Genomic DNA, 16,578 nt, shown 5'->3' on the forward strand with positions numbered 1-16,578 from the left:
CGCGCAGGCGGGTCCCCGGGGCGGGCGGGGGTGACCGCGCAGTCCTTGGCCCCCGTCCGCCCCGCACGGCGGTCACGGGGGCTCACCCCGGGTGACTCCAGGAGCGCAGCACCAAGCGTTCGTGCTCTCCTGTACACGTGCCGTGGCTCACGCTGCAAAAGCCCCGGGCGCCTGGGGGGCTCAGTCTGCTGACGGTTGGACTCGGTTTGGGCTCAGGTCACGATCTGACGGTTCTGGTGCGTGGTTCCGAGCCCCGCGTCAGGCTCCGCGCTGACAGTGCAGACTCTGCTTGGGATTCTCTGTGCCCCTCCCCGACTCCTGCGATCTCTGTCTCTCTCAAATAAATAAATAAACTTAAAGAAATAGTAATAATAATTTTAAAAACTAAAAATGTTCCAAGGAATAAACAAAAATGAAAGAAGACAATGGATACAAGAGTTTTAAGTATTAAAGGAAAATAACTATGAACCTAGAATTTCATATCCAAACAAATTTTCATTCACATGTGGAGGGTAACAAAGGCATTCTCAGACTCTTAGGGTCTCAGGACGTTTGTCACAACAGAATTACTTGAAAATATGTTTGGATTAAAGGCAGAAACAAATCTAAGAGACTCTTCAAGAGACATAAAAACTAAGGATTATCAAAATTTTAGTGACATTTATTGTTTTAGAATGAATTTAGAACCACAGGAAACTGTGATGGGGTAAATAAATAATATATGCATAATGGCTGAGGACTAGGGCTCCTGGGGGCTCTGAGCGTCTGCCTTCAGCTCAGGTCATGATCTCCCGGTGTTTGGGTTCGAGCCCCTCGTTGGGCTCTGTGCTGACAGCTCATAGCCTGGAGCCTGCTTTGGATTCTGTGTCTCCTTCTCTCTCTCCCCCTCCCCCACTCTTTTTTTCTCTCTCTCTCTCAAAAATAAGTAAACATTAAAAATTTTTTTAAAAAAAGGAAGAATAAAGGGCATGAGAACATGGTAAAGTATTTACTTTGTTGGAAAAGGTAGAGATATGGATAAGTATGGCAAAGTAATCAGTGGAGGGCGCCTGGCCGCTCAGTCAATGGAGCATACCGCTCCTGATCACAGGGTGAGGCTTGAGCCCCATGTTGGGTGTAGACAGTGCTTAAAACTAAGATTCTTAGGGGCGCCTAGGTGGTTCAGTTGGTTGAGTGTCAGACCCTTCATTTCGGCTCCAGTCATGATCTCATGGTCGTGGGATGGAGCCCCAAGTTGGGCTCCACACTGAGCATGGAGCCTGCTTGGGATTCTTTCTCTTTCTCTCTCTCTCTCTCTCTCTCTCTCTCTCTCTCTCTCTCTCTCTCTCTCTCTCTCTCTCTCTCCCCACCCCCATTCACAATTTCTTTCTCAAAATAAACATTTTTTTCAAAAGAAATAAAATCTTAAAAAGAAGTCTCTGGTAGATAAACATGAGAACAGCTTTTAAGTTAAGAGCAACTGCCATAAGAAAAAAAGACAAAATATATGATGTTTAAGTCAACAGAAGAAAATGGGATCTACCCAGCAAAAAAGCAGAAAATAAGAAAAAGAAGGGGGGCACCTAGGTGGCTCAGTCGGTTACGGGTCTGACTTCAGTTCCGGTCATGATCTCACTGTTGGTGAGTTCAAGTCCCATGTCGGGCTCTGCGCTGACAGCTCAGAGCCTACAGCCTGCTTCAGATACTGTGTGTCCCTCTCTCTCTGCCCCTCCCCTGTTCACACTTTGTCTCTCTCTCTCTCTCTCTCAAATAAATGGACATTAAAAAAAAAAAAAAAAGGAGTGCCTAGGTGGCTCCGTTGGTTGAACATCTGACTTCGACTCAGGTCATGATCCCATGGTTCATGGGTTCAAGCCCCATGTTGGACTTTGCACTGACGGCTCAGAGCTTGCTTGGGATTCTCTGTTGATCCCTCTCTCTCTGACCCTCCCCTGTTCGTGCTCTCTCCCTCAAAATAAATAAATAAACTTGAAAAAAAAAAAGAAAGGAAAAGAAGGAAACAAAAGTAAATTCCAGATAAAAATAAAATGCAAAGAAAAGTCTTAATACAATAGTAGTTATAGTAAGTGTACAATTAATCAGTTAAAACACAGAGACTATGGGGTGCTAGCTGCTCAGTCAGTAGAGTACGTGAGTCTTGACCTTGGGGTTGTGGGTTAGAGCCCCACACTGGGTGTAGAGATTACTTTAAAAAAAACTCTTAAAAAAACAGAGACTCTTAATGTTGGAATAAAATAAGTAAACAATATGCTGTATTTTTTTTAAGAACATGGTTTGTTTTAAGACATGGTAACGTTGGAAAATAAAGGACAGACCAGCCTATCCCGTGCAAATATGAACCAATAACGGGCTCCAATACCATCTGTGTCCAACCAAACATACCTTAGAGCAGGAAAGTAGCATAAAGCACACAGAATGAAACTATGTGCTGGTAAAAGGACCAATAAAACAAGATTTATCTATTATAAATATATACATATCTAACAGTTTAGCCTCAAGCTATGTCAAGCAATAATTAACAGAATTATCAGGGAAAGTAGATAGATAAACCATTATTTAGGTTTTTCATATAAAATACCAAAATCAATAAATGTTAGAAAATTTTTACAATAAAATAAAAAATCATGTTTAAATGTGGACAGTTTATTCTTGTGAAGGAAAGTATTAAAGGAGTTGAAATAATAACCAAAATCTTCCCTTCTAACAACCCCAAGTTCCAGCGGGTTCTACTGAATTTTCAAGGAACAGTTAGTGCCTACCTTAATAGGCTAGTCCCGAAAACAGGTTGCAAAGGCTGTGACAAGGTCAATGTAATCTGGATTCCAGAATATAGACAGGAAAATGCAAAGAGAAAAAGAAAAAACCTACGGTCGTGTTTCATTTGGAACATAAACAATGAACTGCCTAAGTAAGGTTTTAGCTAAGTGAAACCAGCTGGATGTTCAAAAGCCACAACGTCATGGGCACCTGGGGGGCTCAGTCAGGTGAGCGTCTGACTTTGGCTCAGGTCACGATCTCACGGTTTGTGAGTCTGAGCCTTGCGTCAGGCTCTGTGCTGTCGGTGTAGAGCCCACTTTGGAAACTTTGTCCCCCTTCTCACTGTTCCTTCCCTGCTTGAGCACGCGCTCTCTCTCTGTTTCTCAATAAATAAATAAACGAACATTTTTTTAGAAAAGTTAAACCGTTGTAATCAAACAGGACCACTTTCAGGGATACAAGGACCGCTCGAGCCGGAAAGCGGTGGTTAGCGTCATGTATTTCATTACCAGCGGGTGGAGAAAATCATGGCTGTCTCGATGAGGGAAGGACACAAAGCATTTGAAGTTTATGATTCTAAAAAAGTTCTAAAAAGCTCTTGGAAAATTAGGCTGGATGAAAACTTTCTAAACATTAGAAAACCAGGGGCACCTGGGGGACTGTTGGCTGAGCGTCAGACTCTCGATCTCGGCTCAGGTTATGGTCTTGTAAGGATGCAGGTCGGATCCGGCCCTCCCCACCGGGCCGACCCAGCCTTCCCGGAGCCGGTCGCGGGGCACCTCCGCGGTGGATGCGCCAGGCGGCCGTGGGGGGGGTGGTCCCCCGCTGGCCGCAGGTCCGATCCAGCCTTCCCCTTTACTTAAAGTGGAAGGCACCGGCTTCTCCTGAAAGGGCGCGCATTAAGGAGGGACAACTCCTGCGGCGCCCAGTCGGGGGAGGCCGGCTGATACCTTTGACCTTTCTAGAGGCGGGCCTAGTCATGCCCCACATGGGGTGTCCTGGGCCCACTCTGATTGGCCAGTGCTCTGGATGGTGTGATTGGCTCCCACAACTGCCAGTGTTGATGGGGGGCAGGGATTGGATCACTGTACACCTGTCATCATTTCCTGTAACTCCCCCTCCCAAAGGCATAAAAGGCCCTGCCCTGCCTTTGTTCGGGGCTCTCTCCACGTGGCCAGCGGGTCGGGTGGAGACTGTGAGCCCGAGCTTAAGCTTGTAATAAAGGCCCTTTGCTTTTGTAGGCGGGACTCGGTCTCCCTAGCGTCTCTGGTGTTTGTTTTGGGGTGATTTGGGGCGATTTCACAAACTTGGGCACAACAGTCTCACCTCATGGGATCGAGCCCTGTGGCAGGCTCTGAGCTGACAGCACAGAGCCTGGTTGGGAGCCCCTCTCTCCTCCCTGCCCCTCCCCCACTCGTGCACTTGGTCGAAATTAATTAATTAAATGTTACCAAACTTCACGCCTGGAAAGTAGCAGTTCTCGGAGAAGCCTTGGGTGCGTGCCCTCGCAGACGTAGAGTGGGGCCGCCTTCCCCCCACTGCCCCTGGGTGAGGCACGGGCGCTGTGGGCACCACAGAACCTTACACAGTAAACCTCTTCCCGGCTCTGGGGCCTGGTTGAGCCGTGACGTGGAAGCAGGAGCCAGAAGCAGTGCTGAACTGTGCACACAGCTTTAAAACGGGACAAACGCCCGCATTCATGAGGTTCCCAAACTGTGGGCCAAGGCACCCTAAGGTGCCACAGTGAGTCCGCAGGGGCTACAAGTCGTTGTGAGTTTTTGAGGGAAACGGGCGTGCACCGCACGCCAGACACGCCTCCTGGACCACTCTGCTTTCCTTTCTACAGTGTCTCTGTAACGCTGGTTTCACAGCAGCTGCTGTGATTAAAAAAAAAAAAAAAAAAACAAAAGGCAAACACCAGGCCGAAGTCGGCGTGGCTCACGAAAGTGAGACGGCAGTGTCCAGTTTGAGGTGTGAAAAGCCCAACATTTCAGACGCCCTAACGTAAGTCATCATGTTGGGTGCCCATGAAGCTTCCGAGGCTCCCGGCAGCTGGGCGGTTGGTGTCTGCCGGTGGTTTTATCTCGCTGCTGCTGCCCCGTTAGGCCCTAAATACTCGTTAGGCTGTTTGGCCCCAAGAAACAGAATTGTTAAAGATTTCTTTTGACCGGGGGTTCCAGTGCAGGAGCCCACAGTGAGGGCAGCACCTGACCCCGGGGCGGGACTTCAGGAGACAGGCGCACGCTGCAGAGCCCCCAGGGAAACACACCCCGTGCCCCCGTACTGGCTCCCATCCTGGCGGCTCTGGGGCTCTGCGGCGCCCACTCAGGCCCACGGCCGCTGGCCCTCGGCGGCCCGACAGCGGGGGAAAGGAAAGGAGGGCGATGTGCCTGCAGCAGCATCCACAGCAGCGGGAAGAAAACAGTTAAAGAAAACGTGTTCTCTCCTGCGCCTTGTTCTAAGGAAGGGAATTCTGACCCCGCTACCACGTGGATGAACCCTGAGGACATCTTCCTGAGCGACACAAGCCAGTCACAGGAGGACACACACTGTGTAATCCACACATCTGAGGTCCTTAGAGGTGTCAAATCCATACAGAGACGGGAAGTAGATGGGGGTTCTGGGGGCTAGGACAGAGTTGCATGGAGGGGAGATGGAAAGTTCTAGATGGAAGGTTCTAGAGATCTATCGCACAACGGTGTGAATGCACGTAACACTGCTGACCCATACACTTAAAATGGTTAAGATTGTACGTTTAATGTTAGCTTTTCACCACCAAAAAGGGGAGGGGAGAAAATTTTGTCCCCAAAAGGGGAGGGGGAAAATCTTGGATATTATGAAGTTTCTAAATAAACCAGAAGGAAAAACATCAGCCATCAGCTCACATTCCCCACAACCAAGACAGCCACGGACCCCAGACCCCCCCATCTGCCCGGGCCGGCCTGCCTCCCCGCCCCTCAGCCCTCCCCCTGCCCACACCCCTGCTGAGCCCCTGCAGTCTCACCCAGCGCAGAGGGGGCCTTTGGGAACGAAGCCCTCAGCCAGCCCCCCCAGGAAAGCCTGACCCCCTCTGTGCACCAGTGCTGCCCCCTAACACACCCCATTTACTCTCTCACCACTTCCCGGGGCTCTTGGTGTCCCTCGTCCAGGCCTCTGACCCCCACCCCGGGGCAAGCACACTTCAGGCACCGCCTGACTCCTTGCTCACAGGCAGTGGGAGCTCAGCGGAGAAGGGACAAAGGGAGGAGACCTGCGGTCACACTCAGGACCCAGGATTCTGTGGGGACACAGGAGTGTGGGACAGGTGCAGAGCTGGGGCCACAACCACAGGCGAGGACCCAGGGTGGGGTGGAGAACATGGACCAGGTCCCCAGCTGTGCCCCTTGGACCAGATTTCTCCCCTAAGTGCTGCTGAGAAGCACCCTATTCCCGGGAACACCCCGTCAGTGTCTGCTGGGAGGCTTGAACCGCAAAGGGCCCTCGAGTGCCTGGTCCAGACCGGCCAGCCGCCCAGCCAGCTGCGCCCCCAAACCCAGGCCCGGCCAAGGTCGACCACATGAGGCCCTGCCCTGAAGGGAGAGGAAGCAGCCATGGGCGCTGAGCTCAGGGCCAGAAGGACCCAGGAGCTGGAGCAGCAAAAGGATGTGTGGGTGCAGGAGGCAAAGTGTGGGCGTGCCTGAGCGAGGGGCTCCCCCAGATCCTGTGGGCGCCACACTGAAAAAGACAGGCGAGGAGGCCGGCAGGTGCTGCAGATCCCCGAGAACGCAGGCCCGAGAGGCCCCTGCACTGACTGCACCCCTACCCTGCTGTGGTGGCTGCTCAGCTTCCTAATGGTCTCCCCCGTGTCACGTGTGACCCGTTTCCTTCCCCTCACCTTCCCAGGCCTGGCCACGGCGTCGCCCATGGTCTTCTCTTCCCGGCTGGGCTGCCGTGGGGCCCGTCCCACCCCATCCCCCTGGGTGGCCCAGGAGTTTGCTTCCCCAGTGTTGGCTCAGGCCCACCTGCCCCTGCCCTGCGCAGCCCGCGACCCCCAGCGGGTCCGAGCACATTACCACCCTGTCTCCTCCTCCCCACAGTGCCTGCCCTGGGCCCACTCTCTGCCTCAGAACTGTCCCCCTACACCTGTTCTTCACAGGTCACAAGTATCACGAGATTCTCCTGTGACCTGTCTTTACTGCGTCTCCCAATAAGCAGAGGTTTCTGGTGTCAATGGGGGCCAGTGGAGTGTGGGGTTCTAGCACCCCAGACTGCTCTGCCCTCACGTCTCTGTGGGGAACCCTGGGCCCCCAGGCCACAATCCACATAGACACTGGCCTGTCCCAGGCAGAACCTGTGGCCTCAAGCTGGCCGGGCCAGGCCTGCGTCTGTTCCACGAGGCCACAGGGACTGGGTGGCGCTGAGGGCCTGCCACGGGCCTATGGACCTGCCCTGTCACCTGCAGAAGACTAAAGTCGCTGATCAGGGCTGGAGGCCCGGGGCACATGATGGCTGAGCCCCTGCCTATAGGAAGGCAACTGTACTTCTGAGCCACTGAGCATGTGCTCATGTGGCAGCAACAGTAGGGCCAATGACAGAGCCCACCCTGCTCCCCAGGCCACTGTATGCCTCGCTTCCCCAACTTGGCCTGGTGCACCTTGTCTCTCAGAATCTGCACTGAAGCCCCACAGACACAGACACACGTGTGGTCTCGAGGGAGGTTGCGTTGGGTCCACAGAGCGGTTTGGGAAGGGACAGCTCCAGAACACTGAGCTTGCATTTGGTTCTGAAACTCAAATCCCCGGGAGCCGGGAGGTGTCCTGGCTCCATGGCACTCACAGAAGGCAGGTGGAGGGCTGAGCCCCTGCATGTTCCGGGCGGTGGTTTGGAGGGAGGGGCATGTGAAGAGGGGGAGAACCTGACCAGTCTGCCCGGCCTGACCCCTCCCACTCCCCTGCCGCCAAGGGGCAGTGGCCAAGACCAGCCGGGGCCCCTGGGTGTGGGCTGGGACAGCCAGTGAGAGAAGGTTCTTCAGGGCCCAGGTGTAGGAAGTGTCCGCAGGCCTGAACTGGCCAGCAGCAGGAAGCCGTGGATAGGCCCCTAGGCCTACCCAGCAGCGGGCTGGGTTTCAACTGCCCTAGGGTGAGGGGAGCCCTGTGAGGGAGGCAGGGACGCGGCTGTCTGCGCCTGCTGGCTGAGGGGTGCCGAAAGGCTGAGCCCCGGGACGGAGGGGCTCATCCCCAGACACGGACGGCTGTCAGGGCCCGGCTCCCCAGCCAGCCTCAGCAACAAAACTCCCTCTGTCCACAGTGGCCTCGCCTCACCCCCAGCACCGGCCCCAGGAAAGGGAGAGCCCCCCACCCCCGGGCTCTCAGCCGGTGCCCCTGCCCCCCACACACACAGCAGGCACCGGCAGAGGGCGGGGTGTGCAGTGGGGGCCCGGGACACAGTGTGTAAGGGGTGCGCGGGGCAATCCCCCAGTACCCTGACTCCCGCGCCACGTTGCAGGCTGTGCCCACCTGCTGGTCCCTGAACAGTGCTGGACCAGCCCAGCTTCGGCCACCACCACTCAGGGTCCCCTTCACCTGGGCCTGAGCACAGACCCAACCCTCCCCAACCTGCCCCAGACAGCACCTGGAAGGAAGGGTGGCAGAGGGAGGGTCAGGACAGAGCCTCACCGCTGCAAGGAGGTCTCTGAAACTTATTTCTGTGTCCTCGCTTGGTCCTGAATGCCCATGGACTCCACACTGGGCCTGAGTGCCTACCCCCAGTATTGCTACCCAAGGGGTGGGCTCTGCCCAGGTGAGGACAGCCCCAGGGACAGGGAGAGCATGCCTGGGGCCCCGTGTCTGCATTGTCCCTGCCACCACCCTGAAATCTGCCCCTCCGAGGCCCAGCCGGGGCAGGTCACAGTGGGTCCCTCTCGAAGAGGACACAGACCCTCAATGACCAGATGGCAGGATCCAGATGAGGCCAGGCAGGGCTCCTGCCAGCTTGGCCAGTTCCTGCCGACACTGTCTCTGCAGCTGGCACAGCACTGCCTCCAGACAGGCCTCCCGGCTCCTCAACACCCCAATCACCTGGGCCGCCCGCAGGCCTGGGCCCCTCGAGGCTCCGGCGTCACTCTTCACCAGCCGGCAGGGCCCATGGGGCTGGGCTGCGGCCCCACCAGGTTCCCAGGCCTGCTGGAGGGCTGCCAACTCGTGTCCCACCGCCTCCCATGAGGCCCACTGCACCGCGTTCCACTCGGGTCCCCAGCCTCCGACCTACAAGGGGCAGATGGTGACTCGTGAGCCAGGGGTGGCCATCCTGCCTCAGACACAGCCTCAGGCCCCCTCGGCCCCGGAACCAGCCCCCAGCCCTCACCCTGGCCTCCCAGGCTGCCCGCCGGGACTCCACAGCTCCCCGCAGCTCCTCCTGCAGGGCCTGCAGCTCACGGGCCACCAGCTCCAACTCGCCAGTCCCTCGCTCGGGGATCCTGGGCAGAAAGGTGGGATGTGAGGCCTCTGGAGGGCAGGTGCCCAGCACTGTGTCCTGTGGAGAGAGACCGAGTGAGAGGCAGGCAGCAGACCTGGGCCTCAAACACAGGCCCACCTCCTGAGCCAACAGGGACAGAGGGCACAGAGGCCTGGAGACAGTGGCCACCCCCAGGTCGCACAGTGAGCAGGGAGCCAGGGAGGACCCAGACTTTCGGGCTCCCCAGCAGCAGGGCAGGGTAGGTGATGGACAGATGGACATGTGCAGAGGAGCACGGACTCAGCCAGCAGGCCCCGGTCGCATAGCCAGCTTCATGCCTCCCCAGTCTCCCCTTCCTGTCGAGGAACTAGGAAGATGCCCCCACCCCTGGGCTGCCATGGTCAAGGCTGGGACAGGGAGGGGACCCAGTCACACCATCCACCGCCAGAAGACCAGCTCCCGGCACCGCCACTGCAGGGCCGCCTCCAGGCGTGCGTTCTCCCTCTCCAGCCTCCGAAGCAGCTGCAAAGCAGACCACACGCCATGGCCAGTGAGAGCCCCACCTGGGACCCCAGCACTGACCACCGAGCTCGCTGGTCTCCCTGGTCCCCCGCGGGCAGAGCCACCTCCCTGCGGGCAGGACAGGGGGTCCCTCCTCCAGGCGTGACCGGGCCAACCCTCCCGGGCCTCAGAGACACCCACGGTCCCCACACCGGTCCCAAATGTGAGACCCCACAGGGTCAGGAGCTGAGCCTGAGCACCCTTGACTCAGGACCTCTGCCCCACATCCCTCACTGACCGGGGGGCTACAGTCGGGAGACTTCGGGCAGATGAGGGCCCCGGAAGGGGCAGCCCGCCAGGCTCTCAGCGAGAACCTCTCTGTCTAACCTCAGGGAGGCAGGGCGGAGGCTGGGCACCGGCGTGCAGGCCACAGCTACACCCGCACAGGCCCCTGAAGGGCTCACACAGCCCCAGCCCCGCAGACCCCACAGGAACATGTGGCCATGCGCCTGCCCCAGCCTCGGCCTCCAGCTCCAGGGGGCCCGCCAACCTGGGAGGTGCCGTTGAGGCCTCCCACGGCATCCCTGCCGGGGCTGCCCCCACCAGGCCTGCACCTGCTGTGGCCCCTCTCTGAGGGCAAGAGCCAGCCAGCCTACGAGCCAGGCCACAGGCACTGCTCCTTCTGGAACGCGGGTACGCTGCACTTCCTGAAGACACAGCAGCGTGTTCTGGAGCCAGAACAAAGGGCCAGCGCACAGGCCCTGCACAACAGGCACCCTGGACCCAGGTCTCCCCTGGCCGGGAAGGGACCCCTGCTCCTGCAAACAGCAGACTGCCAGCCGACCAGCTTGCTGCAGCGGGAATCTGGGGCTCCAGGGGTCAGGAGGCCAGGTGCGGAGCAGCCTTGAACAGCAGGCCAAGGACATAGCCCATTGCCAGTAAAGCCAGCCACAGAGAGAACCACTGTGGGCCTGAGGGAGCACAGCCTGGAGCACAGAGACGGGGAAGGTGCCAGACGCACCCATGTGTGCGCTCGCATACACACTAGGTTAATGGGGCACAGTCCCCAGGTGCTCCCCACCTCCCAGGCTATGGGAAAGGGGGACAGGCACAGCAAGAAGAGGCAACACGCCCTCACTGTCCCCCCCTTGCAGGCCCCGTGCTGGAGTCTCCTTGGGCAGCCACCTCCCCGCCCCACCCCACTGCTGCGCTGTGGCCAGGGCAGAGGGGAGGCACAGGGATGTGAGAAGGGCTGCAGGCCCGGCCAGTAACCAAGCACGCTCACTTCCAGCCACTCCGCAGCAACCATACATCACTCCAGAAGCTTCTGGGAACCATCCCAAGAGTGCAGGCTCTGGGTACACTGTCCAGGCCTCTGCCAGCTCCCCCTCCAGAAACTTTGGGAGGAAGCCAATTGTGACCCCCAACTACCCGTGACATCTGTAGTCCTGAGGCACCCACGTGCCCCAGCCTCAGAAAGGAGGGGGCACCACAGAGGCCGGGGCCCCAGGCCACATCTGGCTGAAGTTGGTGCAGCCTCAGCTCTGCTCCAACCCAGAGGCACCAAGGGCAGGAAGCCGGGGCCTCGCTGAGTCACCCGTAAAAGGGACCTAGCCGAGGGCACCTCAGGTCACGGAGATACTGCCTCAGCACTTCCAGAGATAGTGCAGCCCTGCCTGGGGGGCCGGCCAGGAAGTGGCCAGGATGCAGGCCTGGCAGGCAACGTGCCCCTCCCTCCCCCGGTGGCTACCTCAACCCCACAAAAGGGATGCATAAACCCTCTGAGAGCACACAACTCCAGAGCTGGGGTCTGCTGGGCCTGGAAAGAGGGGCCACACCAGCCCTGAACCTCAGCCCTCCTGCCTGATCAAGTGCCCCCCAGGCTGGACAGTGCCAGCCTCACAGTCTGGACCCCCAACCGTCAAGTGACCGCCAGCCCTTGGCCTGTCCCAGGACACCCTGGCCATGCCAGCCTGAGGGAAGGAAACAACAATGACACACTGGGGTCCCCAGAAAAGAAAGTCAGCAAAGTAGGGGGCAAGCTAGACCAGCCCCCCTCCCACCCCTCAGGCGCCAGCTGCCAGCCCAGCCCAGACACCTGTGCCCTCACCTGGGGCCCTAACCATGCGCAGCCACATGCACACTCAGCAGCTGGCCTGGATTTCTACAACACCGGATGGTCTAGGGAGCTGGGGGAGGCCCGGAGGATGTGTCTGCTCCCCACCACCAGCAAGACGGTGAGTTGGCCAGTCACCCACAACTAAAAGCTAATCGCTTGGGTCCTCCCTCCCAGGACCCTCCCCACCTCAACCCCGACCTCCTCACGCCGTCTGCAGTCCTACGGCACCGATGCACACCAGGCCTCACCTGCTGGCCGCCCTCCGCGTCCCTGAGCAGCTCGGTCTCAGCAACAGACAGGTGACCAAGGCTGCGGTCACTGTGGCAGCCGCGGGTGTATGTATGGATCTGAAACAAGCAGTGTAAGCCCCAGACTGAGCAGGAAGGGGCGCCCCTCCCAGCTCCGGGTGAGGCTTGTGAGGCCTGCCTTGCAGGTGAGGAAACGGGCCATGGCTTGGGTCAGGCTCAGAGAGGAGTCAGCACTGCTGGGGAGCTGGAGGCCCCTGCAGAGGGTGGGATACGGGCAGTCCCGCCTACAGCCTCCCCATCCCGCCCAGTTCCCAGGGGTGTGGCGGGGCTGGAATGGGGCGGCCCTGCTTCTCCCTAAGCCCACTGAGTGCCAGGTCCATGTGGTGGGAGCCTCTGGACAGGCTAGGAGGTCCAGTGAGGACAACAGGGACACAGAGTGACTGTCTGGACCTGGGGGACAGGGAAGGCTTGGAAGCAAGGTCTGGCCTCAAGGCATCACAGAGGTCAATCATGGCCATGTCCCAGGCAGGAGAAGCAACAGGAGCCCTGCTGGGAGCCGCACCGGCCTTGCTGGATGACACGGTCACAGTAAGGAAATGGCAGACGTGCACGGCTCCTGCCATGAGAGGCGGAAACTGGCATCTCCTTCTGCTACTCCTGCTCATGTGAAATTAAGTCTGTTGCTATTGATTAGGCCTCACAATGTTCCAAGTCAGACCAATATTCCCCACACATATACCTCATGGGAAGCAGCATATTCCCACCTCTATAAAGAGGAATTTAAACAAAGCACTGCAGATGTTTGTCGAAAGGCTCTTCTAATGAGCCTCACAAACTTAAGACATAGATAATAAAGGGGGTTAAAGAACACAAGAATTACTATTAACTCTGGCCCAAAGAAAAAGAGCCTAAGTTAGAGATAACAAACAAGAGCCGGACATAAGTTACTGCACGGACCTTCCCTTACACTGATACCCATTATGAAGATGGGTAAGGGTAGTTACAACTTAAACTCATACACAACAAAAGGCGGCACATCTAAGGCCCCTATGGTGCTTAAACCCTCAACATCAAAGAACAAGGTTGACACAGGTTTACTTACTAACCAGGAGAATACATTCTTCCTCTTGTGAGCCAGACAGAATGACTCCTAGCCTAGTTTATGCCTGAATCCTAGTGTTATTGATATAAACAAATGTGTTTGCTCTCTGCTTCTCACAGAGAACACCCCGCTATCTTCTTAGTTGTAAGATTCACTACCAGTTCAAACAAATGTGTATGTTATCCAGTTTTCACTGAGAATATCCTGTTATCCTATTATGTGTAAAAATTACCTCACTAAAATTAGAGTAGTTCTGCAAAAATGCCTCTGTAAAACCTGTTTCTACACCTTTTCAAAGCCTCTTATCACTGAGAATTATTTGTAGTAAAAAATTCCACTTTTTGATGCCATGCTAACACTTAATCTGTTAATAAGGACACCAAACCCGACAGGGTGGAGATGTCGCCTGATGACCAAGAAAGAAACTCGTGACTCTCTCATCTCTTTCTCCGACACCGTCTCTCCTTCAGGGGACCCTGGACCCGCTGGAGCTGGACTCCGGCAGAGCCCCTGCCCAGCCAGAGCTTCACAGCTCCCATGAAGGGCTGAGGGAGGAATGGGGCCCCTGCAGGGGGCAGACGTGCAGGGTGGGGGGGGTCCCAGCATCAAGGAGCCCTACATTGGTGGGAGTCTGAGGCCCCCTGCCCCATCCACTCTCAGCCTAGGCTTTGCACTGGACCTGGAAGGGTGACCTGTGCCCCTATGCTGAGCCTGAGCAGCCTTCAGGAACCCTCCAGAAGCTTCCCACTGCCCACCAGCCGCCACCCAGGATGTGGTAGAAGGAAGGGGTATCTTCCTTCCCAAAACATGCCCAGGCAGCAGCAGCTCCCCCAGCACCCAGAGCCCATTTCATGGCTCAGACACAGAGTCTGAGGCTCCTGATGACTTCTAGGAAGAGGAAAGCCAACCCCACAGGCTCCTTGCCCCCCTGGCTCCAGTGACGCCCAGCTCCACCTGCCCTATGACCCCTCCTCGACCACCTGAAGCCCTAGACTCAGACTCTGGGCCACGGCAGCGCAGGGGCCAACCTGTCAGCACCCACCCAAGCTTGGAAAGGGCCATGTCCAGCCAAAGGCCGGGCTCCAGCCTGTAGTATGGAGAGTAAGCACCCCCAGGGGACAATCCCCAGTGACCATACCTTGCCCAGGAGGGCACACTGCTCCTGCTGACTGGTGATCAGCTTCCGCCACTGGAACAACAGCTTTCCCATCAGCCACTGCAAGTGGCGTATGTCCATCGGGCCGTCTGCTTCCACATGAGGTGCGGAGGGGCTAGGCCTGGCCAGAGCGTCACACTCGAGAGGGACAAGGCTCACGCCCTGCTCCCACACCCCCAACAGAGACCCCACAGGGAGAAAGAGAAAAGAGGCCCCTGGAGTGAGTGCCATGGTCCTCAGGGGTGCCAAGGGGAGGCTTGGGGGCCACACCCTGACCCGTGAGCACACACCCCACTCTGCCCTGAGGGAGAGGCAGGGGAGGAGGAGGGAACAGTGGGGAGGGCGACACTGCCCCCCCCCCCAGGGCTGTCCCAAGACCCGGCCCCACTCCCTCTCACCCCACACCCACCTCGAAAAGGGGTATCTCATCGCCCAGCGGGACGCGGGTCTGGGCCAGCAGCCGTTCGAGCAGGGGTCCGCGGGCCAGGAGCCAGGCCAGGGCCAGAAGAAGCTCGCGGCTGCCCTGGGAGCCATCCTCAGGGAGCTGTGCCAGGGCCCGCCTGGGGTAACCCTGGGAGCGCAGCTCCGACTTCACCATGCGGACTTGGGCCTCTGCAATTGAAGGTCTGCCTGCTCAGGGGGCCTTCCATTAAGAGTGCGCCACTAGACCTTCCAAGGGCACCCGCATGACCCCCAGCAGAGGCCAGGTTTGGAGGGGACAATCAGGAGACTTAAAAGATGAAGGGGCCAGAGCTAATGGGTACACAGCTTATGAGGTGGGCAAGGTTTGCCAGAGCTGGGAGAGCAGGCGGGGTGGGCGGGGCTAGCCAGGAAGGCGGGGATAACTGGGCGGAGACTTTACAGGAGGAGGGCCCCGTGGCTGAATGGGCGGGGCGAAGACCAAACGGCCGTGGCTTAGTGTCGGGGCGGGGCTAGCGTGCGCAGGACGGCCCTGGTGAGCGGTTGGGGCTTGTCAGGGAGGCGGGACTCGCCGGTTTGGGGCTTTACAGGAGGCGGACACAGCGATGCGAGTGGGAGGTCCGTGGGCCGACGGGGCACCGCTCACTTTGGGGACGTGATTAACGAGGCGGGACTTGCGTGAGCGGGCGGAGCCAGGGCCCGCGGGGAGCGGGGCTTACCTTGGGCGGCGGACGCCGAGGCACCGTTGGCCGACAGGAGCGAGAGCACGTGAAAGAGCAGCCGCCAGAGCGCCGGGGCCTGCGGAGATCGAAGAGCGGCAGTCAGCGGGGCCGGCCGCTACCCTGCGTCCTGCCGGGCTCCTGCAGGACCCGGCCGCCAGCCTGCGGGCCTCACCGCCTCCGGACGGTCGAACTTGGCGCGGCGGAAGATCTCGGGGCTGGGCCCGGCGGGCAGCGTCCGACTCAGCGTAGCGATGGCCTCGGGCAAGGGCCCGACCGCGGCCTCCCGGTCCACCCTGCGCCGCCGCCGTCCCATGCTGCCCGCACCGGCTTCCCTTGGATTGAGCGCCGCGGCCGCTGGGTCCCAGCGTCCAATCACCACACAGGTGCTGTCTTTGCTAGGCCCACGCCCAATCACAGAACGGGTCGAGGCACGCCGCCAGCGCCGGTCCAATGAGCGGTGCCTCCAGCTTTTGAGTGCCGTCTCTTCTGTCCAATGCGGAAGCACTTCCGGTGCTGCAGGATCCAACTGGCGACGACAGCTCCGCGGGGTACGCCTTTTGCGGCCCAATCGCTGCGACACCCGACACCCGCCTGGTCCTGGCCAATCAGCGCCTCACCCATCCTACCGCCAAATGGCAGCCTAGCAACCTGCGGAGCGCCTGCGGCCGCCCTCGGGGCGCCTCCTGCTGCCTAGAGTGCAGCGCAGCCAGGCGCCTCCGACCCTCGCGGGCGCCCCTCTGCCTCCGCTAGCCCTGCCGGGCCCGCACACAAGAGGCTCCTGCGGGATGCGGGCGGCCCCTCCCCACCCCAAACCCTCACCCGGACTCCGGCCTGGTCCTCCCGCCCTCGCTGTCCTGCACCCGGGGCCCCTCCTTACGCCGTCGCATAGGAGCGGCCACGGACGCGGTCCCAAAGCCCAGCATTGCACACAGACGCCCCGGCTCGTGAAGGGCGCTGGGCGCTGTCGCGTGTCCACGGTGCGTGTAGGAAATCCCCCCCCCAGCAGGTGGCGCGCACAGACGGCACATGGGCACGAGGGGCGGCTGCAGAACCCTGCACATCGGTTAGAACCACGGACGGCACGGACGAATTTTGTACGTGTGGCACGTGAATTACACCTC

The 16,578-nt window shown here is 58.6% G+C and overlaps 1 protein-coding gene across 1 annotated transcript; it reads right to left on the reverse strand.

Moving 5' to 3' along the window:
• Positions 1-8,510: 8,510 nt before the first annotated feature.
• On the reverse strand, positions 8,511-15,822 carry TEDC1 (tubulin epsilon and delta complex 1). Its single transcript, XM_029952097.1, has 8 exons — positions 15,630-15,822; positions 15,455-15,533; positions 14,725-14,927; positions 14,298-14,477; positions 12,058-12,156; positions 9,625-9,711; positions 9,100-9,267; positions 8,511-8,999 (listed from the first exon to the last, which is right to left on the reverse strand). The coding sequence occupies exons 1-8, from the start codon at positions 15,768-15,770 to the stop codon at positions 8,676-8,678; spliced, it is 1,281 nt and encodes a 426-aa protein (XP_029807957.1). The 5' UTR covers positions 15,771-15,822; the 3' UTR covers positions 8,511-8,675.
• Between the last annotated feature and the right edge of the window lie 756 nt (positions 15,823-16,578).

The sequence above is a fragment of the Suricata suricatta genome, chromosome 9 (genome assembly GCF_006229205.1).
Source record: "Suricata suricatta isolate VVHF042 chromosome 9, meerkat_22Aug2017_6uvM2_HiC, whole genome shotgun sequence".
NCBI lineage: Eukaryota > Metazoa > Chordata > Mammalia > Carnivora > Herpestidae > Suricata > Suricata suricatta.